This window comes from Stylophora pistillata, chromosome 12 (assembly GCF_964205215.1).
Source record: "Stylophora pistillata chromosome 12, jaStyPist1.2, whole genome shotgun sequence".
Lineage (NCBI taxonomy): Eukaryota > Metazoa > Cnidaria > Anthozoa > Scleractinia > Pocilloporidae > Stylophora > Stylophora pistillata.
The window spans coordinates 2,331,077-2,356,247 of NC_142530.1; the positions used below are offsets into that span (position 1 = coordinate 2,331,077).

The window sequence follows — 25,171 nt, forward strand, 5'->3', positions numbered from 1 at the left end:
TTGCACCTTTGTCATTTCCTTTTAGGGGATAGGAATCATTTGATCCTTTCTATTCTTTCCATGGCTGTAGTTACACTATGCAGTCAACTCTCTGGTAAGCAGAGACCTTTGCGAATTGAAAAATAAAATGTCAGTCAGTAGAGCTCTCCACCTATGATTTCCCATATTTCCTTAAGCAGACACAAAAGAAAACAAGGGTTGATGTCTGCATTTGGGAGATTTAATTAGCAGGTGTTAATTACATGTTTTATTGGACAAATGGAGATTTGATAAAACAGATCCCCACTGTTCTGTTGCTCTGTCAAGGGTCATATTTCTGTTGATTTACAAATTTAAAAACAAATTTCGTTTTCCACTCTTGTGCTTTGTAATCTGCACACAAGATAAATGAACGTATTGATCTATTCATGCTTTTACCTTTTTCAGTATGCTGTATGGCCAGCTTCTAAGTAATGTTTAGGGCTCAGTTCCTTAAACCTTGGAAAACACTACCAACCACCTCATTATCAATTATTTTCACACGACTTTAATCTGGTGTATTTGGAATAAAATATTTCGTGGGACTTAAAATTCACAGTTTTGATGAATCACTGTTTTTCAAGGTAATTAAATTTTGCAAATCAAGCAACTGGTGCTGGTTTTTTAAACTTCCATTTCTGTTTTTTTTTTTTTTTTAATCATGACGGAATAGAAACCTCAAATGCAATAAAAGACTGGCTGAAATGTTCGACAATATCAGCAACTTAGTAACATCTTTTAAAAGGGCTGATACAAGCAAGATAAGTCCGATGATGAGGAATAGGGTATATATTGAACTGTAATTTGAGCCGTCCTACTTGTATGTAAACTCCTAGCAGACGGAAAGCTTAAATAAAGGATTATATGAAGGTCTCTAATTTTCACTTCTTTAATTTTTGCAGCACCTTTTTTTCGCAGGACTTTAATTTCACAAATTTTCTTAAATTGTGCAAATCGAGTCTCTGGAAAATAAGTTATAATAAGGTAAATACCTTGATATCTGGTCAGCAGCATAACCTGTTGTGTTATCAATTAGCAGTTAATGGAGTTTATACATGTAGTGCTGTCTAACTTGAAATAACACTGTCCAGCCTAAATCATTATGGCACCAGGTCATCAGTACTATGTACTATGATTAAAACTAAATTCTCAACTGTTTCCATGGAAAACAATCACTCGATGTTTAATTAATGTGTCAACATATTTTCCTATAAATCGTGTAGCCACTGTTTTCCAGGTAACCTTCACCATGCATATTCTCCATTTTGTTCTCTATATATTTCCTAAGGGAGAATTTCTTTTCCAAGCAAGAGCATCTATTATTGGTGATCATTTCTTTTATTCTCCTGACCTTAATGTGTGATTCAGGGGTGATATTGTAAGGAGAAATGTAATAGTGGTCACTCTGAGGGCCTAGGATCTATTTCTGTTATTGCATGACATGTGATCTCTATTTTAGGGTTGTTATTTTGTGGAAATAAGTATTGTTTATATCATTCTGGTCTGGAATGACAGCAATATTTTTCTTTCTGGTTTTTTTTTTTACTTTAATTTTTTTTTTTCAATTTTCGAACAGGTGTTGACTTCAAAGTTAAAACTTTGACTGTGGATGGAAATAAAGCTAAACTAGCAATTTGGGTAAGAACTGCTCTTGGTGAACAACAAGGACACAATTGTAATTCATAATTTTATGTGACAGCCTTGGGACTGGGTTGAATAGTTCAGATAATTACAAAATTATATGGATATAAATGAGCCAAGACTATTTAAGAATTGTTTCATGCTTAGCGTGCGTATATCGAGTTATGGATGCATGTGGGGAGTTTGGAGAGCACGAGAGAAGCATAAGAGGTGCTCGAGACGCAGCCGAGAGCGACTCTAGCTTCTTGAGTGCTCTCCAAACTTCCCAAGTGCATCCATAACTCGATATACGCACAGCTAAAAGCATGAAACAATTCTTTTATAACACACGAAAACAATTTGGGTGCTGAATGACGTTTTTGTAATGTTTTTTTAAATGAAAGTTGCCCAAAAATGTTGGCATCTCCGATTGTTTTGTTGATTTTGTAATTAAATGGTTTTCGGTAGAGTTAACAAATGTAACCAAAAAAACGTCATCAACAGAGACGTTTACCTTTAAAAGTCGCCACAGACCAATTTGTAGTCTTCTTAGTTCTAGTTGAATGTCTTTCAGCTAAAATTTTCTCCAGCTCCTGTTCCGATAAATCGGGAAACGGGCTTGTGTTTCGTTTAATCTTCGTTGTGCTTATTGGCTTGACTACTTGCGGGAAGGTCGAAAGCCAAAGAAAAGTTTGGTTAGTCTTCCATTTACTGATATCGCTTTCCGAAACTTTAACTTAAGGGACTCACATGACGGAAATTTTGCAGCTATTTAAAACTGCACACATCATTTTATTGAGCACGGCCATGCATACATACAGATTTTGTTCATGTTGACGCAATAGGAGTTAGATAGGACTAGCGCACGCACTATGTTATAAAACTAGGTATTCATCATTAATTAGATTTATATTATGCAAGAAATGAAACACATTCTCTCATGATTGTGTTTTCTTGTTAACATTTCCCTAAAGTATGAACAAAAAGTTAATTTAAAAGCTAATCAACAAACTAAGGTTTGTTGTATTTGTCGGGAAGTGAGAGTTGCAAATAAGTGATATCGCAGCAATGGAATGATTGTAAATGAGACAAAACACCAGGCTATAGTCTTGGGAAAAACAGGCCACTCCTTCTCTTTTCCATTAAAGGGTTCTTTGGATCAATATATTTGGAATAAATATTGACAGTAGGTTGTGTTTTGATAATTATATATCAACTATTTTCAAGAAGATAAATGGCCAGTTCAATGTAATGCTAAGATTTTGTAAACTTATCTCTTAAGATACTCTGCTAAGATTGTATAAGGCTTTTATTATGCCACATTTTAACTATTTTTCATCTGTATGGCACTTTTGTGGTGCATGTAATACTGAGAAGATAGATACTTTAAACAAGCAAATTCTTAGATTTATCTTGCAGGATTATAATTCTCCCTATGACTCTCTACTTCGCAAAGTTAACTCCAAATCTCTGTATAAAAGACGCCTTCAGACTTTCTTAATTATATTGTACAAGAGCTTGTTTTTTAACTGCTATCCAGGCTATCTAAAGAAATATCTTTAGTTTCCTGTCTGTATCCTATAATCTATTTTGTCTCTACCGTCTACAAAAACTACTACATATGGTTTTCACTCCTTTTCATATATGGCTTCAAAACTATGTAACTCTACTCCGGACTCTATTAGAACATGTGACTTTTCTGATTTCAAGCTCAAGATTCTACAGTATGACTCTTTCTCATAGTTAAATTTTAGAATGTTGCAATTTTACATTTTAGTAGTATTTAGAATTATACTTGTAACTCGAAGATACTAGCTTATCTTTTAGCTACTCCAAATTCGAGATTAAATAAAGTATATGTAGGTATGCATGTATGTACATTGACCATATATGCTCATGTAAATTAGCTTGTTTCAAGCTGCTTCAGCTTGTGGGCGTCACTAATTCTATCATTCCTTTAAGCTGTATAAATGGAATAATGTCCATTGTTTTGTTTTTTTTTTTTTTTTTTGCTGTATTAAACACTTCCTAAAACATTCAACTGCTTCAGGAGGCAGATCCAATTCAGTTCTAACAGAAGTTTCATATATTTGCTGTGTTTGATGGAAAAAAAATTGTTGCAGATTTCAAATGTGAGTAATTATTATTTATAAAAATGGGACCAGAGAAGTAAGTCCAGGTGATCAGTAACTCCAGATAATCAAAGTTTAACTGTACTATTGGATTACTTCTGATAATTAATAAGTATTTTAATGGTATAACATCAATTGTTTTTTTTCAGGACACAGCAGGACAGGAACGGTTCAGAACACTGACTCCTAGCTACTACAGGGGAGCACAAGGAGTTATTTTAGGTAACAATGATGAAATGATTTTATAACCTCTTTCCTGGCAGTTATCATTGTTTAGAATATTTACGATTGGTTTAGCATTTCTCAGGGGTTTCATTAAGGGCCAGGCACCAAATAACAGAAATGATCACCGACTAAAGAAACTCTTGATTGTTGAAAAATTCTCCTTGTCAGCACCTTAGGAAATGTCTAGAGAACAATGTGGAGAATATTTCCGCATTTCCGCACAACAGAGAAATAAGTGTTAGGTTTTTGCTCTATTTTTTTATTTTTATAAACAAGTTAATGTTTAGCATTTTTATTTGACCCATGTAAATTAAAAATGCACAAAAACAAAAGATATTTTCACAACCGCTCTTGGGCCCACTATATTTTGGTCAAAAACTCGTTCATCCATACCCAAGTAGCTGGATATTGATCAGTTGCCATCGGAAAAACAGAAGGGAATTTTCCCTCTCAAAGCTTTCGCTTTCGGGTGATGATGAGACTTTCACTCGGGTCCTTGTAAATATGTGGTGGTTCTTGCATTGTGGAAGCCTCCTCTCATGAAAGAAAAGTAAGAATAACAAATATTGTGTTTAACAACTCAGCCATCTAAAATATCGCTTTAATTTTGTGTTTCATCTGTACTGTAAGCACTCCAGAAGCTATTTTGATCTACATCTCTTTTTCAACTGCAGTTACGTTCCCATACCATGTTTTTGATTCCTTTTCAATGTTGAAAGCTAGTGTTACTGTTCTTGTCCCAGCAAGAAAGAGGTGTTTCAGTATTACCAAATTAAATTTTGAGCGACGCTAAAATATTTCAGTGACAAGGTTGAGAAACTCGGAGAAATGGAACTCTGAGTGCTTCCTGAAGGAGTCAAACCTTCCAAATTCCGACTAGTACTTCAAGCTAGTGTTACTGAGTCTTTCGACTGGGTCCAAGGGCCATGAAATATGAAGTCCCTTCATATTCTTACTGTATTTTTAATGCAGAATAACGCGGTATTATAAAAAGATTAAACAATCAACCTAAATAAGTTACTTTCTTTATCCACACTTCTTACTTCTCTCCCGCTTTAGTGCTCTGCCGTGTGTCCGTTCTAACTAAAAGAATGCTCGGCATGCCCGGCTTAATTGGATTGTTTCGTTGTTTTGATGTTTCTGTTAGACTGCTAACCATCAAACGCAAAGCAGTCGATCATCATGACGACATTTTGCTGAGTTGAAACGCTTCTCGTCAAGAGGAAACAATTGTAGGAGAGGACCATCATTAATAACTGCTTCCACTTGTCTTGCTGTTTCTCCGATTGTTCATTTTATTCGTTTGCTGAATTCAAATATGTTTACTGCCAACCCATGCGACAGTATTACCGGTGAACTTTACAGTCTGAGAGTTACAAATGTACATTAAAGGCCGTATGAGTCATATAGTCATTGGTAGAAAAGGCTGTCCAACGCTTGCAAAAATTCTCGTGGATGTGGTGGCCAGCCTCTGACAATTAGTGTCCTTTGTTTCGGTTTGCGGTTTGACAGATATCATGATTATACCTGTTGAGCCAAAAAATATTATCGCTACTTCTAAAGGATAAGCTCACAACTACTATCAGTGAAAGTACGCCCTGCAAATTTTCACCAAAGACATAACGCTCTTAATTTCATCGTAGTAGTAAAATACACTCCGCAATATATTTGCTCCTGTCGTGGTATGGCTTACTACTTCCAATGTGTTAGGACAAGTTGCGCGTATCATTTCTCAGGATCACCTGTGCAGACCTTTATTTGGCCGGATCACTGAGCCTGCCTCGCAAGTAGACAGTTTCTTTGAAAGAAAATGTTTACTCGTGTTTCTAAAGACGATTCACATGCCACGGAGTATTTCCCTTTGCAAAAAAATAAAGCTTACAAGAGAAAGCCTCAGGTATTCAAGATTGCAGGTCTTCAATTAAATGTTATCATGGTTTCATGAGTCAACGCACGACGAAAGTTCTTGATCAGTATTCGTATGTTAAATTCCACTTTCAGACACTCGGCAAACATCACGCAAGCTGTTCATACGATTAAAATGGAGTTGTTTCCCTAGTCTGCGGTGCAAATAAAGTTTGTGGTCTTCACTGACGACAGAGATTATCCGCTCAATTAACACTTCTCTTGAGCATCAATGCGTCATAACAAACCCTGCGTCTTTTTCAAAAGCGGCACCCCAAGGAGTGTCTTAACGTCTTTTTCGTTTTCATTTAATTTTTTAATTCAATTTTTTTTTTAATTTTTTCGGATGGGGAGTATGGCGGTCGGAGGATTTTGGTGGTGTCGGGTCAAAAGTTAAGTGATTCCCCATAAGGCTCTGTGATATTCTTCTGATCCCTCCGCATTGGCAGTTAATTTACAGCAAGAAATTATATTTTTTGTTTTCAATCAATTTCCTTTCAAGTCCCCTACTCCTTTATACTCTGTTAGCGACAACTGATCCCTTTCTGTTCCCCCCGAGAACCATATCACCCCCAAAATCCACCGGACCCCCCGCAACAATGACTGGTCACTTATTAACAGCTTTTTAAAAGCATGTCAGGCATCCTGAAAATTCCAACGTGGACGGATATGTACTCCAAATCCATGCATCGAAAAGTAAATTACTTGCTGACTCTAAAACTTATAACCTTAGGCAATATCACTTAACTTCACGACAGGTTTAACCAAACTCGTTTCCATGCGCTCAAGAGGAGGAAAATGAAAACTAGAGCTGTGTTGTGAATAAACAGAGATATATATTTCTATTCTTTTGAAATTTGTCCTGTTCTTCAAACAGATTGAATATACTGTGAGTTTTAAGAAGAGCAAAGGAGAAATTGGAAATCCATGCAACTTGCAGCCAGATATTTTATTTGCGTTCCGCTTTTCACCAGTCCCCAATTTGTGATGTCATCGTACTGATTGTGACTTACCTTGGTTTAAGGCACTTTCATCAAATCCTTCCCAAGAACGACTGCGAATGAGGTGGCGTTTGCTCAGTTTGGCCTTTGTTGATTAGAGCGCTGACACCTTTGAACTTGCATTATAGGTGGCGCACCCAAATTTCGAGCCATAAAAAGATCGTCGAATGCCAACTGTATCCAAAACTGCTTTCAATGATTTTCGATGAGGAATTTTTCTCAGGAGCTATTCGGTTGCGTGATGGTAGCATGAAGTGTAACAGGTTCGCTCCTTTCATTAATTCATGTTATTGTGGAGTCCACTGAAGCAGTCTCGTTCTTGTGTTTCTTCATTTATTACTATTTTTCTTCTTGGTATTATTTTTAGTCGAAGATGACGTTCATGGTCACCAGAGCTACTTGGACACATAGACAGACGTAAAGACAAACAAAAATGTAGGTTTAAGAATAATTTCCATGTGAATGGCCATGGCCAGCACATCGCTTGAGCCTCTCCGACATGACCAGCAAATAGGGATCACTACGGCTGAGATTGGATCAATTTTTTCAGACGGGATCATTGAAGTTTTTGGGATCAAGGATCAAAATTATCCGAAATTTTTGGAACATGGTCACAAAATATAGATGAAAATTGATATCATTATGCAATCCACATACCTTATTACGACCCTGTGATTTCGTTTTGTCTGGGGGTCAGCACGCGTCACGTATCGATCTGTCATTCATGTCGCAGTGGATGATCATTTTGACAAAACAACTTGTTGGGCCGAAATCCATGTCTCTGTGCTGAATTATTGAAGAATCTCATGAAACAGTGGGTATTATTCATTATTTGCCGTATCTGTTCTAATTTTAACTTAACGCATTTTTCAGCCGAATTTTGATCTCGAAAAAGCTCGAAGACTCCAGAGTCCTTCATTTCTTAGTACCATTTAATTGCCGTCAAGCCACGAAATCAAATTTGATTCATTTGACTGGTTTCCGGCGGCTTAGGACAAAATGTTAAAGTCCTAAAAAACTAATCGGTCCTTGTTATAATATCAGCGCACAGCTGTACTTGTTACTCAATAGCACGGAGTATATCTCAAGCTACTCACTTCGAGCAGACTTTATTTCTATTCCATTTCTAGTCTACTCTTCGTGATTTGACAAGCATAGTTTGATCACAAGAAAGTCTTTTGCGCTGAAAAGAACAAACGGAATGGGAAGAACCTATATATACTTTGGTTTAGACACTATTTACCAATTCAAAGACTCTTAAGGGCGATAATCTTTCTGAAACAGAGTCAAACTGAAGGCATCGAAGCAAGTTAACTTTAGCGATCGATTGTTGACTAAGTATTCTCTAAATACCATATCTGATGATGCGTGCGACACTCTGTAACGCGCATTTCGTACCCTTAGAGTTTCTTAAAAATAGTTCTCAAAAGGAAAATTTATCATGAATATGAAAGGAAGGGACGAAATTTTCGCTACGTTCGACTTATTTGTCCTGTCCAGACGACCTTCTGGTAATCCGATGCATTCATAGCAAGAGAAGGGAATTTTCCCTCTGCGGATGCTTTCGCTTTCCACTGTTTGAGCCGGAAACCTGTCATCGAGAAAATCATTACCGAAATTTGGTAATTTTTGGAGATTCTGGTCAATACTAGTGTACTACATTGAAAACGTTGAAAGTATTACATTATTAGAAAATAGGTGCCGGGAAGTGCTCCACTTTAAGCTTTCAAATATTACTGTAAGGGACGAACGTTTTGGTACAGTCACCCTACCTGCCCTGTCTAGGTAATTCGATGCACTGGAGACAGAAGGGAATTTTCGCTAAGTATTTGCAGTCAGGGGTGGAAGCGGAATAATTGGATCTCACTTATTCATTATTCCTTTAATTTTTTTCGAGGTTATTCATTATTCATTTTTAAATTTTTCTCGTTATTCATTATTCCGTATTCGAGTGTTTTAGGCAGTTTCTAATTCGCCTTATCGTGAAATAGATGATTTCACTACAATTAAAATATGATTTAAAACCGTCAGCGTCATGTTTAATCTAATTACCGTATTTATTTACTTAACTCCAGCCCGAGGTTTATTTAGATATCAGCCTTATAGGCGGGGCATTTATTTTTACATACTGTACACTGAACAAAAATGTAAACTAAACATCTACACTGTAGGGACTTTAGGCAGTGACAATGGAAAGCTCTTACGATGGCGTTCGACACATATTTTTTTCCATAGTCCTATTCACTTTGCGCAAATTATTGGTAGATATCTAAGCATCATAATGTTTGATATTCTTATTTTCGATCATCGGATTGAGTCTTTCGTCTCCATAACGTAACCTAAAAATCACTGGAATTTTAATTGATAACGTATTTAAGATCAAAGCAACAGAGTTATACAACAATATAATGGCGCGAATTCTTGGTAGATTTGGTGGTAAATACCCGAGAACCACATTTTACTGATACTTTCCGATGTGGAAATATTGTCACTCAACTTTTTCAAAATTACATTAAGCTTTTAAAAATAACACAACGAAAGAAATAACTTTGCGATTCTAGAATACTTATACCAATGAATATGTGTTTTGCGTCAAGCAAAGTGTTAACTTAATTTGGGCTCAAACGTGTTGCAGTGCGTCCAGATCTTGAAATGGGAGATTTAAAACAATCTTTTCTACAAACAGAAGCGCAGTTCTAATGGATTTGTCCCATACACAGAGGAAAAAGCATTTAGAAAACATTATCCGCGACAAGAAAAAAAGGTTCTTTAACACGTTAAAGCTAGTTGAGCGGTAAGCGGTGCATTTGCTTGAAACAGTCAAAGTACCACCAAAGGATCGAAAAGGCTCATTTTGTTACGACATGTACAGTTAAAGGATGAACCTTTGAAAAGCGTATTTCCCGATGAATTTGCCGTATGCCAGGGCCGAATTCTTTGCTTGCCGATCGATTGCCAATTACTTCACAGAATATATGTCAATGTAGAAAATAGTTCAAGGACTGTTAATGTTCGACAATATTCATATTCATGGTATTGAACTGGAACTAGCCTGCAGTCGAGGCTCATGCTGGAAAATCTTTTCACATGCAAACATTTTTAATGAGACTCCCCCGCATGAGCCTCGACTGTAAGCTAGTTCCACGCATAGTCAGTGCTTATTTTCAAAAGTTATTATATGCATGAGCCGATCCTGAATTGTTTTGTCCAGTTTGAGTCCAGTGTATTGCGCAAAGTTGAAAGGGAAAGGAGTTGAATGGGCGGACGGATGTTATTTTCTTAAAAAAAATATTTAAGCACTGTTTTCTTGAAAATGTACTTTTCGCTAGATTCTCCTTTACTTTAAAATACTGGAGAAGGTATCGAGAGCTTGGTGAACACAAATTAATCGAAATTAAACAGACCACAACATTTATACTGACCTTGGTTTATTATAGGAATCCCGGCGCGATTCGGTAATCTCAAAATGATACCTTTCCGATGAACGTGATCTGGACTTTGACTGAAACCTAGAGCGCTTAAATCTAGGAATAAAACACCAATTTTCAGTTTAGACACTTATTTACATACGCACACGGTTCAAAAAAGCCAGATTATATCGATAGACAAGTACAAATCCTTCAAAGTTGATTCGAAGTGTACAAGGATTTTGGAATTGCTGCGAACAAATCGATAACAAAAGACATCAAAATGTTTTTTTTTTCACGACATGAGTCCATCGCTATGATGGATAAGAAAAAATGGCCAGTTCTGAAAAAGATAATAACAATAACAGCAAAAATTTATCGACCTAAGAATCAACCAAGACAATCACAAGAAATTAATGAAAGAAATAAATGTGGTACCCATATTAAGTAATGTTCCACATAAGAAGAACGATAGCAAACTTCATTGTTCCATGGCATTGGCTCTTTCCCACATAGAATATCGTTGATTTCAAGAATAGGGAAGGAGCTCGTTACAAAAATAAAATCCATTTGCATCAAATAGATTTTAGGTAATGTTCGTGCTTAACCAATCAGAAGACAATAAATATTAATTTTGCTTCTTTGATGAAGTTCCCCAAATACAATATCTTTTAAAAATTGCATGTTGTGCGATTGGGTCTCAAATATACTTGATACCTGAAAAAAATTAGACAAAATGCAACTTGAACCTTAACTTTTTAGCGGTTTTTGAGTCTAGGCCAATGAGATCACTAGTTGTTAAAATGAAAAAAGTTGACATTCCATCGTGCATTGCCTTTCAGCGCCATCCTTGTTATGCGGATCATTACTTAAACCCAAAGTTCTGGTTAACCTTTTTTAAATAAAGGATTCTAATCCTTTACTAATCACTGAGAGTAAAGGGTCTATTTTTATAGCTGCTATACTGATACTAGTAGTGTGGCAGGCGTAAACCAGCACCGATTTGCTCTTTCATGATCCATTTAGTTGTAATCTTCTGTTTTTTATTTCAATATTGTATTAAACCGGCCTGAACGTAAGTTTAAAGCTTTGATCAAATAGGTGCCATAAAATACATGCAAATCGTCACCTTGTTCTTTCTTGCGATCTGCCTCCTTGGTGATCGTGACAGGTGTTGAGAACTGAAAGAGATGTGCCAACAGAAATGTAGATGAGAAATCAACTGTTCAATATTGCTTTGAGGAACTTCATATGTTTAACTCAAACTAGTTAACCGATCGGTGTAACAAGTTAAAATCATAGTATAGAAGCAAAGATAGATACAACATAGGAAGAAATGTAAAGTTATACTATATTTCGGCTTGCCAAACCAGCCTTCTTCAGGTGCCTTTCTTTTTTTTTCTTTTTTTTTTTTTAATGAAGGTGACATTTTTACGTAACAACGGAAATACGTGGGGCTCCACTTAGAAAAATAGCAATGATAGACAAATAAAACCAACTGGTAACAAAAAATATAAAGAAAACATTGAAAGAAAAGTAATTCGAAAATGAATAATTAGTATGTTTCTTCTCGAATGTTCAGGTCATGAGTTACAAGTGTTCTGCCTTTAGAAATTACAAAAGCGCTTTATGTATTGAGTCTCGGTTAGGGAAAATTTTTTCAATGGGGAATAGTTGCTTATTATTAGCAGTGTAATATTCTAGAATATATTGTAAATTACAGCAGTTACTGGGTCACATATATTCGATAGTGTATGTTTCGCCGGTAGAAAAGAAAGTTGGAAGAAAGTAGTTTAGTAATTCCGTCGGAAATGTGGGATTGACATCTTGAAATTCGCCATGCGCTTTGCCAATTTTGCTTACGAAGACACTTTCGAGACAGTTCCTCGATGCGCTAATTAATGGTACATGTTTTGGTGTATCTTATTGGGAAATTTTTCATATTAATAATTCTAGCTATTTTTCCAAACGAAATCGTAATTTGCGAAACGATATTTTGCGAGTAATTATTAAATAGAAGACGAAGGAAGCTCAGTTTTCTTCTATGGTGGACGTCAGTCATTTCGCGTTTTAAGATTGGCTGCAGCATGTGAAAACAATTCACTAAACAGAAAACTATAATACATCAACATTTAAGCACTTAAAATGGACCCACCTTTCCTATCTTTTCGACCGTTTTGAGCTTCGCTCTGAACTTTCAGGCGACCAGGATTGGGAACGCGACCTGGAAACAATAATGCAATTTTGATAGCGTATGAACTGTGGTGAACAACAGACAATTAAACATGAACCGAATGTCGATTACGATATCAAACTTGAATTTAACCTACCGTCTGTCGCGATCTCTTTTTTTTTTTTCCCATTTATAGATTACTGTTCGACTACTCTTCGACACTCTAAAAACACACCGACACGTCACTCGAGGCAGACAGTCACAAAGAGACGAACCAGACAGTGATGACATAACGAACATAAAACGCACGCACCAATCAGGACCGAAATCGGGAAAAAGTTACGCAGTCGGCTGGCAAAGGAGGATCTGTAATTGAATACCGCGACTAGACTCTGAGACTGGAGGGTACCGAAAGGTCATAAAAACCATCAAAGACATCAAAGATTTGACGAAGATTGCAAGTCTCGAGCGCGTGATCTCTATTGCTTCTTTACGCGATTCTTTTTTGGTATAATTCTTTAGTCCCGATTAAAGCCCAGTTATTCATTATTCATTTTCTTTTTAAGCCGTTATTCCTTATTCATTTTCTTTTTCAAGCCGTTATTCGTTATTCATTATTCCGCTTCCACCCCCGATTGCAGGGATTATAGATAAACTCGATTACTATACTACTGATGTTTTCTCGCAAGTTCGAATGGGTCCCTCGCTAGTAAGCACATCGTATGTTACTTTATCAATACGGTTGATTTAGCTCCGCTTTAATCCTCTTGAAATGGAATTTTGCCATCCGAATAAGCTAAATTCAGTGCTGACGAGGCTCATCGATAATTGTACAAAAGTCCACTGAACAATGAAAACAACTGTGTAAATATGTTTGTCACGTCGACCACACGGACACAGTACACTGCAAAATTCGAGATCGCCTCGCAACACCGCAACGTGTTCTGCAATTACCAATTAATTGTGTCAATAACAAACTGCGCATAAACTCAGGGATGAGCACATACCCTTCTTCCAATTGAAAATAATAGTCATTGGACCAGTTGTTATTTGTTTCCAATGTGGATCTATCAACTTACTCACTTACTGGGTGGTTTTTTTTTGTTTTTTTGTTTTGTTTTTTTTCATTTGGATTGGTTGGTATCGCCTAGGATGTTAAGTTTTAATAGCTAATGGCTTTTTTGTTTGTATTGGGTTCTTAACTGTGCGATTTGGCCTGTCCAATTACAAACACTTGCGGGTAGTTGGACAAGTGAAATCGGACAGTTTGGACTTGAAACAGCCAATAGATAGTGGTAATAGGTCCAATTCGGTCTGTAATCATACGAGTGATTACAAAATTGGAAGACCGCAAAGCCGGAGTCGGATTTGTCAATCACGAGTATGATTACTGACTATATTGGACGACACGAGGTCCTGTTACCAATAGCCCATTTCCGAATTGCTTTTAGTCTCTTTTTCAAAGCGAGTCCTGGTGCTCATCCTTTCGTATGGTAATAACTTTTTATTCACATGCAATTTAAACTCATTTTCATACGTATGGTTGAGCACCAGGCCTCGTTTTGAAAAAGAGGCTAAACGTAATTCGGAAATGGCCTATTAATCACAAACATTACAATTTCCGAGAAACACATTTATTTAAAAAAATATCTCCGTTGGAGTTATTTTCTAAGTTAAATAAGAAAGTCCTTAATTTTGGAGATTTCCCATTTTTTTCTTCTTTGAGTAAGTGGTTGTTGCTATGGTTATTGCAATCAATTCTGTGATTGGTGGATGCCATCTGAGTAAAACCACTCCAGAGGCTGAGAAAAAAAATTGATTAGACTCGCTAATGAAAAACAATTTGTTTCTGCCAAGGCCTCATCAAACGTGAATATCGTCATGGCGATGGAATTTAGCAAAGGACAGCTCAACTACTACAGGATTTGTTACGTTGTCACTGATTTATTAACCGAGGGTCTGCGAATCATCTTCAAACAAGAATGGGACAATCTCTACCGTGCGACACCGTTTGGGGAATGGAAAGATCTAGCTAGAAATGGAGTGGACTTTAAAAACAAGGAATCTGCTCGGAACCAAAGAAGAAATGCACATCTCCTTACAACCATGATTGCTGGAAACAGAGCTGAATGGGATTGTACAATGCTGCTCTATGCCATTCTTTTCTCAGATTGTATTCACAGTCCAAACACAGTCGTCAGATCAAATGTCGATGCCCTTAGAAAGTTTCGAAATGAAGATTTTGCGCACATGTCGGAAGGAAATCTTTCAGACCTGCAGTTTCAAAACATCATTGGTAAAGTTCAAAATGCATTTCAAGCGCTCGGTCTTTCCACAGTAAAAATTCAAGAAATTAAAAATCAAACAAGTTTTCCCACCGAGGAGCTGAGAAATATTTTGAGAAAGGTGAAAGATTTTAAAAAAGAACTTCAGGAAAAAGAGAAGGAACTGCAGGAAAAGGAAGAAGAACGACAGGTCCTTGAAGATCAGTTAAACAGTGATATCTCTCCCTTTTGTGTCCTCCCTCCCAAACCTTCACATGACGTGGCAAGTCGCGACCGAGAGGTGGCTGAAATAAGACAAGAGCTTAAAGAACTTAAAAAAGCAAATCAACACAAACTTAGTTACCTTTACATCTCAGGGAATCCTGGAAGTGGAAAGTCTCAATTGGCTGCCTTCGTGGCAGAGCGATTCTACGGAGAAGTCAACGATCTTCCATGTAGTACCTCATTTGTGATGACGATTAATGGTGAAAGTCCAGCTACTATACTGGAATCGTACGTGGCTTTTTCTCGGCATCTAAGGTGTCCCGAGTACTCAGTGACAAACACCCTTCATTCAGAAGATTTGACAAGAAATAAGATTACAGATCTCAAATCTTTGATCGGAACGAAGATTGGGTATTACACGTCGTGGCTGCTGGTAGTCGACAATGTCAAGAGTATATCACTTACGCATGTCCATCTACCCGAAGCTGAAAATGAGACGTGGGCAGGAGGCCAGTTGCTCATCACAACTCAAGACAGAGAGTCAATTCCTCCAGCAAGCTCCTTCAATAAACACATCTCAGTAAGCAGAGGAATGCATCTTGATGACGTCAGTTGTTTATTGCAAAATCTCTCAGGAATTTCGGACAAAGAGATGGAAATCAAAGTTGCCCAAGCGTTAGACCATCAGCCTCTTGCACTGGCGAGCGCCGCCGCTTATGTCAGAGACCTTAGACAGACATCAAATTTTGGTTGGAAAGAATACCTTGCAAAACTTGAAACAGGCCAAAGAGATGCCACGGAGACCTTTCTTATTGAAGTCAACCCAAGCTATCCAAACTCCATGACTAAAGCAACATTACTGGCGGTAGAAACAGCCAGGGTATCAAACAAAGCTATTTACCACGCCTTTAATTTCCTTTCTCTGAGTGCACCACAACCATTAAGTCTTAATATCATTGAAGATTTCATCACAAGTGTAGATGAAGAAATTCAAGACAAAGAGATGATTCGTTCAAAGATACAAAGGTGCTCACTCATGATGTTGGAAAGAGAAGAAACTGGCGTTTACATTCGTGTACATCAGGTCGTACATAAATGCATTAAAACTGTGGCTGCAGCTCATTCGAAGGATAAGCATAACGAAGTCGTCAGTGGAGTGATTGGATCATTCAGTCGTTTTGTAGAAAAATATCTATCAAAGGATAACGATGAGTTATATGCTTTAATAAACAGAAGACATGTTATTCCTCATTTAAAAAATTTAGCCACAGAACTTGAGGGATATTTTTCTAAGAAGTTCATGTGTCAAGTCCACCGAAGCGAATTTTTAAAGGACCATGCCAAAGACCTCCTCAGAATGAACATGTTGTGCCAAAACCATTGTGAATACGAAACTTCGAGACGATTTATCAATATGGCAATGAATGTATCCAACGCAGAAGAGCATGACGCCGACTTGGGCGTTGCATCTATGTATTCCGAAATGGGATACGTGCACGTTAGGCTAGGTGACCTGAGTCAGGCAAAAGAGTATCATAATCGTGCACTAGCCATTCGTCTGAAAAAGCTTGGATCTAAGCATGTTAACGTCGCGAGTTCTTACGGTAACCTGGGTGCTGTACACAAACGGCTGGGTGACATGACCCAAGCAAAAGATTATCATGATCGTGCACTGGCCATTTTTCTGAAAAAGCTTGGATCTGAGCATGTTGACGTCGCCACTTGTTACAGTCACCTGGGTTCTGTACACAAAGGGCTGGGTGACCTGAGTCAGGCAAAAGATTATCATGATCGTGCACTGGCCATTCGTCTGAAAAAGCTTGGATCTGAGCATGTTGACGTCGCAAATTCTTACGGTAACCTGGGTTCTGTACACCAAGAGCTGGGTGACCTGAGTCAGGCAAAAGATTATCATGATCGTGCACTGGCCATTCGTCTGAAAAAGCTTGGATCTGACCATGTTGACGTCGCGACTTCTTATGGTAACCTGGGTTCTGTACACCAAGAGCTGGGTGACCTGAGTGAGGCAAAAGATTATCATGATCGTGCACTGGCCATTCGTCTGAAAAAGCTTGGATCTGAGCATGTTGACGTCGCGACTTCTTACATTCACCTGGGTTCTGTGCACCAAGAGCTGGGTGACCTGAGTCAGGCAAAAGATTATCATGATCGTGCACTGGCCATTCGTCTGAAAAAGCTTGGATCTGAGCATGTTCACGTCGCGACTTCTTACTGTAAACTGGGTTTTGTACACCAAGAGCTGGGTGACCTGAGTCAGGCAAAAGATTATCATGATCGTGCACTGGCCATTTTTCTGAAAAGGCTTGGATCTGAGCATGTTAACGTCGCCACTTGTTACAGTTACCTGGGTTCTGTACACAAAAAGCTGGGTGACCTGAGTCAGGCAAAAGATTATCTTGATCGTGCACTGGCCATTCATCTGAAAAAGCTTGGATCTGAGCATGTTGTCGTCGCGACTTCTTACATACATACATACATACATACATACATATAATTTTTGTTAAGGCAGGTCGGTTTGTGGCAACCCAAAGGCTGGTGTGGACCTGCCAGGAACTAAAAAGGAACTACTTAAATATATGGACAATTCTAAGGAAAAAGTAAAGAAATTTCAAGGGCTTAAAAGTATAAAAAATCCGTTTGCTTTGATGTTATCACACAGGCCTCCTTTTCCAATTGAATGCGATCTAATGTCCTTGAGGCCTGTCTAAGTTTTTGTTTAAAAAGCTGTAGAGAGGAAGCATCCTTGATGGCTTTAGGCAGCAAATTCCATACAATGGAATTACGATATCCTGGGTTATGTACACCAAGAGCTGGGTGACCTGAGTCAGGCAAAAGATTATCATGATCGTGCACTGGCCATTCGTCTGAAAAAGCTTGGATCTGACCATGTTGACGTCGCAGCTTCTTACAGTCGCCTGGGTTTTGTACACCAAGAGCTGGGTGACCTGAGTCAGGCAAAAGATTATCATGATCGTGCACTGGCCATTCGTCTGAAAAAGCTTGGATCTGAGCATGTTGACGTCGCAGCTTCTTACAGTCGCCTGGGTTTTCTACACCAAGAGCTGGGTGACCTGAGTCAGGCAAAAGATTATCGTGAACGTGTACTGGCCATTTGTCTGAAAAAGCTTGGATCTGAGCATGTTGACGTCGCGACTTCTTACATTCACCTGGGTTCTGTACACCAAGAGCTGGGTGACCTGAGTCAGGCAAAAGATTATCATGATCGTGCACTGGCCATTCGTCTGAAAAAGCTTGGATCTGAGCATGTTGACGTCGCAGCTTCTTACAGTCGCCTGCGTTCTGTACACCAAAAGCTGGGTGACCTGAGTCAGGCAAAAGATTATGGTGAACGTGCACTGGCCATTCGTCTGAAAAAGCTTGGATCTGAGCATGTTGACGTCGCGACTTCTTACGGTAAATTGGGTTCTTTATACCAAGAGCTGGGTGACCTGAGTCAGGCAAAAGATTATCATGATCGTGCACTGGCCATTCGTCTGAAAAAGCTTGGATCTGAGCATATTGAAGTCGCGACCTCTTACGGTAAATTGGGTTCTGTATACCAAGAGCTGGGTGACCAAAGTCAGGCAAAAGATTATTATGATCGTGCACTGGCCATTCGTCTGAAAAAGCTTGGATCTGAGCATGTTGACGTCGCGACTTCTTACGGTAAATTGGGTTCTGTACACCAAGAGCTGGGTGACCTGAGTCAGGCAAAAGATTATCATGATCGTGCACTGGCCATTCGTCTGAAAAAGCTTGGATCTGAGCATGTTGACGTCGCGACTTCTTACGGTAAATTGGGTTCTGTATACCAAGAGCTGGGTGACCTGAGTCAGGCAAAAGATTATCATGATCGTGCACTGGCCATTCGTCTGAAAAAGCTTGGATCTGAGCTTGTTGACGTCGCGACTTCTTACGGTAAATTGGGTTCTGTACACCAAGAGCTGGGTGACCAAAGTCAGGCAAAAGATTATTATGATCGTGCACTGGCCATTCGTCTGAAAAAGCTTGGATCTGAGCATGTTGACGTCGCGACTTCTTACGGTAAATTGGGTTCTGTACACCAAGAGCTGGGTGACCTGAGTCAGGCAAAAGATTATCATGATCGTGCACTGGCCATTCGTCTGAAAAAGCTTGGATCTGAGCATGTTGACGTCGCGACTTCTTACATTCACCTGGGTTCTGTGCACCAAGAGCTGGGTGACCTGAGTAAGGCAAAAGATTATCATGATCGTGCACTGGCCATTCGTATGAAAAAGCTTGGATCTGAGCATGTTGACGTCGCGACTTCTTACGGTAACCTGGGTTCTGTACACCAAGAGCTGGGTGACCTGAGTCAGGCAAAAGATTATCATGATCGTGCACTGGCCATTCGTCTGAAAAAGCTTGGATCTGAGCATGTTGACGTCGCGACTTCTTACTGTAAACTGGGTTCTGTACACAAAGAGCTGGGTGACCTGAGTCAGGCAAAAGATTATCATGATCGTGCACTGGCCATTCGTATGAAAAAGCTTGGATCTGAGCATGTTGACGTCGCGACTTCTTACATTCACCTGGGTTCTGTACACAAAGAGCTGGGTGACCTGAGTCAGGCAAAAGATGGTCATGATCGTGCACTGGCCGTTTGTCTGAAAAAGCTTTGACCCGAACACATTGAGGTCGCAGCCTCTAGCAATAACTCGAGGCCTGTACACCATAATTTCGATTAGAAGCGCAAGGGTTTGTTGCCATTAATCCAAAAGAATTTGGATCTGACAATGTTAGGGTTGCGACTTGTTGCAATAACCTGCGTTATGTACAGTCTAGGTTGAGTAAACTGGAGTTCTAATTTTCCAAACAAAAATCATTTCCGAAAGCTAACAAGATTCCAATTTTTAGGGTATTTCCTGGATTGGTGTGACAATTCATCGTCATAGCGACGTCAAAAGACAGTGTAAGAGTTCGTATAACTCCTCCCCCGTTAAGGAAGGAAGATGGTTGTAGAATGTTAAGAGCTAATAACCGTAGATGGTAATAGTGTAGGTCTAACAGAGTCTAAAATTTTTCCATTGTGAAAATGCCCGGTAATTCAAGCTGGGGGTCAAAGCAGATGAAGAAACCCAAGACTGAATTGTCAATTGTCAAAGCCATGCGGTCGTGTGATGGTGGCGTTCTCACGATATACCTCTTTTCGTATCTACTTTCTGCGCAGCTGTCAACAAGTATTGCCGTTTTGCGAAAAATTCGCACGTATTTACCGCTTCCTCAACGCATTCAGTATTACAACTCTATTATTAGTCCGGTTATGAGTTATGTCAGCGCCATCTGGTCAAATTGTGATAAAGAATTGTTATATAGAGTTTTTAAGCTGCAGAAACGCGCTGCTAGAGTCATCCTTTACGCAGAGCGGATGGCTCCATCCGTAGAACTCTTTAATAGACTGAAATGGATTCCTTTTTACGAGAAGTGTAAGATTGACAAAGCGTCGATAATGTTTAAACGAATCCATGGTGCACTACGTAGCTATTTAAACGAGCATATTTCGATCAACAACTCAAGACATTCAAGAACTACGCGCTATTCAAACTTTAATGTACTGTGCCCCAGATATAACAGGGAAACTGAAGGTGGGCGCACCTTTCTCGTCACCGGAACCAAAATTTGGAACGAGTTACCACTACGCATACGGATGGCGGACAGCATAAGGTGCTTCAAGCACAATATGTGGACTAATATTTTTTCGCAGCAACAATTTTTAAGTCATTTTTGTGTATAGTCTCCTTTTTTTTCATTCTTACTAGTTATATTGTATATATTCATACATTTTATTAGTTTCTTTACTTATCTTGTAATTATATTATATTATATTAGTTTCTATTTTCATATTGTATTATACTAGTTTTTATATTGTAATTATTTCTGAGTGAGGGCCACAAGTTTATTAGCTATGCTATTATGTGTTACCCTCGTAAAATAAAGTCTTTATTATTATTATTATTAAGTCGTTGGAATCTGGAAAAATTTGGAGGCTTTGGTGATTGCTTAAGATACAAACCAAGCGGTGATAAATCCTAACGTAAGCAGTTTCAAATCTAGCGCGATAGAATCCTTCAAGATGGCGCCCGCTCTAAAGCTCACACGTGCTCTGCGCTTCTTTAATATCAGGCTGGCTGCCAATTTGATCTCCCTTCGAATGATGTTGCTTTGAACCCTGGTCCTATCGACCTACGAGTTTCAGGTCAAGGCAGAGGAATAAGGATTGGGCAATGAAACATTCAACACCTAACAGACGCTAAGTTTGAACAACACTCGTTGTCGCTTAATGCCCACAAGCATTCAGCAAACAAAGTTGACGTACTAATCTTAACCGAGACCTTTTGTAGCAGTAAAAGGCCCGACTCGTTTTACCAAGTACATGGATATGACTTATTCCGGAAGGAAAGAGTTGGAAAGCAACTGGGAGGAATAATGATTTATGTGAATAACAAACTAAAAGCAAAAAGTCGCCCAGATCTGATGACAACTGAAATCGAAATGCTCTGGTTTGAAGTATGCTCTTTTAAATCAAAGCGCTCATTGCTCATTGCTGGTGTCTATAGACCCCTGTCGTCCACGTCTTAGGTTGACTCAAGCATTGCAAAAAACATCGAAAAAGCCTATTTCCTGAACAAAGAAATGATTCTCTAAGGAGATTTTAATGTTGATTTCCTAAATGCAAAACGAGTAAGTAAACACAAACTCATTAACACACAAGCAGTTTGTGAAGCAGCCCCTAGAACTGCTACGAAATAAACCACCAAATTCATCGTCATGGGTTCCTCTTAAGCACATTAAAGACCTCACAGCAGAAAGCGTAAATAAACCATAGTTCATCATCCACATATCACACCGAAAAATATCAAGGAACTGCTAGAACTCGTGCCATCCCAAAAGGCGGGGGGATCTGACGCGAGTCTCGGTGCTAGGATAGTGGAAATAGCTGCCCCTGCAATCATCTTACCACTAAGTCGGCTTATTAACCACTGCATTGATACAAGCAATTTCCCGTCTGCATGGAAAACTGCCAAAGTTACGCCTATCTACAAGGGGCAAGGAAGTAAAGAGAAGAACATTTATCGTCCAATCTCAATACTCCCTTTACTATCAAAAATTTTTGAGAAACATATCCACCAAGCCCTGTACAACTACATGAGAAACAACAACTTGTGGTACACCTTGCAGTCAGGTTTCCGAAGATCCTACTCTACGGAGACAGCGCTCATTCGGCTGATGGATCAGTTGTTATCTGACATGGATAAAGACCAAGTCAGTGGGATCGTATTTGTGGAACACAAGAGGGCCTTCGACTTAATTGACCATGACATACTTCTGTCCAAGCTTGAGGCATACGGTATAACATCTAGGGAACTGATGCTCTTAACGAACTACTTAAAGGGCAGAAGGAGCTCAGTTGTCATTGATGGAGTGCATTCAGAATACAGGCTGATCACACACGGTGTTCCGCAAGGATCGGTCCTGGACCACTGCTATTTATCATCTTTGTAAATGATCTCCAAACTCAGTCTCTAAGTCAACTGTAGACATCTACGCAGACGACACAACTTTAAGTATTTCTGCTGTAGTCACAGATCTACCTGCAATTCAGCAGAGGCTCCAAAAGGACATAAACAAAATTGCAGACTGGACATCTGAAAACAAGATGGTACTTAATGCCTCTAAAACAAACATTCTTCTAGTAACTGGCAAACGACTAAAAAAGAAAGCTCCAAACTCGAATCTTAACTATCATGCAACGGTAGCGAGATTGAGCAAATAACTTCACAGAAACTACTTGGAGTAAAATTGGACAATCACTTGAGTTTTACTGAACACATAGATGACATTTGTAAAAAAGTGTCACTACGTATTGCGGTGCTGAAGAAGATTAAGCGTAACCTGCCTCTAGCTGAGCGTAAGCTATATTTTAACGCCTTGATCAAGCCAATAATGTGCATGGTGTACTGCGTCAGAGGAGAACGTTAACCACGTATCCAAGCTGCAAAAGCGAGCAGCTCGAGTAATCTTGGATGCTGATATCGGGGAAAGAAGCGAGATGCTTTTTAGACGACTCGATTTGCTGCCACTTAAGAAAGAATTAAACCTTAAAAGGACTAGTTTAATATTTAGGCGCATCAAAGGTGAAAATAGCTGTCGGAGCTATTAACAGAACTTTTCACGAGAAACTCAGACCGAAACACCAGAGCCAGTCGCAAAGGAAAATATAACTTAGTGTACCCCTCCAATAACAGAAAAACGGAAGGGGGGCGAACTTTTCAGGCCAGTGGAGCAAAACTACGGAACAGCATACCTTTAGACATTCGCAAGAAAGACTCCATTGGCTCTTTTAAATCTTCTGTTCGAAAATATGTTTTATCCAAGAACTCTTGGCTTAGTTTTTAGTTGTGCATATCCAGATTTTATCCAGGGTTTTTTATTATTATTATTATTATTATCATTATTATTATTATTATTATTATTATCCTATAAGTGTAAATAGTTTTTAACTTTTAACTTACTGGTTCGTCAGTTTTTAACTGTTATGTGCTACCCTCTGTAAATAAAGTTGTTACTTACTTACTAATTTATTTCATTTAATAATGTCTAACTTTTTCATTTTTTCTATATCATTTTCCGAGCTAGCTCCAGCGCATTTCCAGTTACGCAGACATAGCTTCATAAAAATTTCAACTAATGCGATTTCTCATTGTACCTAAACAAGACTGGTCTCGCCCACCAAAGTAAAGACCACAATTTAAAATAAATTTCCATATACCTTGGTCTTTGTTTTTCACACTGAAAATGGCCTTTGGACGCTGGAACCTGACAATGGCGGACTCGTCGTCGGTCGTTTCCACAGTGTGCGCGGTACTTAAATGGGGTGAAAGAAAGTGGACGAGACTTTATTTTGCTTTCTCCCTACACGCCACACTTCGCACTTCCATACTGCTCGCGTCAATTGCCTTCGCTCTGAAGACGATTTGAGACGAGTCGGGAAAAAGAAAATACAAAATACTAGATACCATTGCTAGCGCTACCTCTCCTTGGGAGTGGCAGGCCGAGTCTTTGGTTTCAATTTCCGCCGAATTTCTGTCTGTAGAAAATGGTACGGAACACTTCGTGCTGTCGGGAAAGTAGCCCTCTTTCCCCTCAACCCCTCTTCCCCCTCAACCCCTCAACCTCTCTTCCCCCTCAACCCCTCTTCTCCCTCAACCACTCTTCCCCCTCAACCCCTCTTCCCCCTCAACCCCTCTTACCCCTCAACCCCTCTTTCCCCTCAACCCCTCTTCCCTCTCAACCCCTCAACCCCTCTTCCCCCTCAACCCCTCTTCCCCCTCAACCCCTCTTCCCCATCAACCCCTCTTCCCCCTCAACCCCTCTTCCCCCTCAACCCCTCTTCCCCATCAACCCCTCTTCCCCCTCAACCCCTCTTCCCCCTCAACCCCTCTTCCCCCTCTTCCCCCTCAACCCCTCTTCCCCCTCAACCCCTCTTCCCCCTCACCCCCTCCCCTCCCAACCCACCTCCATATGAGCAGAGCCCTTTGCATGGGCCGTATATAGAGTTTACCCTCCCATGAGTGCCAAATCTCTCTTTTTTCATTTTCTCACTCAAAAAAGATGCTCGTTGTAAACCTGCTATAAATTCCAATGCCCTACAAGTAATTCTGGTGGAGGCATGGTGGCCTCATGGTTGGTACGCTTGAATCCGGATCGAGTGGTCTGGGTTCGAGCCCCGGCCGGGACATTGTGTTGTGTTCTTAGCCAACGCACTTTACTCTCACAGTGCCTCTCTTCACCCAGGTGTATAAATGGCTACCGGCAATTTAATGCTGGGGGTAACCCTGCGATGGACTGGCATCCCATCCAGGGGGGAGTAAAAATACTCCTAGTCGCTTCATGCTACAGAAACCGGAGTTAAGTACCGGCCTAATGGGCCACTAGGCTCGTAAACAGACTTTACCTTACACGTAATTCTGACGCCCTGATTACTCAATTCCTTTTTCCCTCCCCTTCCAAGAGTACCCCAGAAACGAGGCTGCTTGGAGGAATATCATTTGAGGGGATGCATGTCTATCAAAAGAAAGGTTTGGCCAGTTTGATTTCATGGTTGAAGTTGGAGAAACATCATCACGACGGATTTCAGGGGACCTCTCTTTCTCAAATT

The 25,171-nt window shown here is 39.4% G+C and overlaps 1 protein-coding gene across 1 annotated transcript in view; it reads left to right on the plus strand.

The window, feature by feature from the left end:
* The window catches only part of LOC148718388 (uncharacterized), a 44,858-nt gene extending 21,072 nt beyond the window's left edge, over positions 1-23,786 (plus strand). Inside the window, exons 3-6 of the mRNA XM_088741672.1 lie at positions 1,595-1,656; positions 3,920-3,992; positions 14,339-17,455; positions 17,775-23,786. Of these exons, the coding sequence (XP_088597798.1) occupies positions 14,363-17,455; positions 17,775-19,634 (4,953 nt within the window). The 5' untranslated portion in view covers positions 1,595-1,656; positions 3,920-3,992; positions 14,339-14,362 and the 3' untranslated portion in view covers positions 19,635-23,786. The remainder of the gene's footprint in view (positions 1-1,594; positions 1,657-3,919; positions 3,993-14,338; positions 17,456-17,774) is intronic.
* Positions 23,787-25,171: the final 1,385 nt, after the last annotated feature.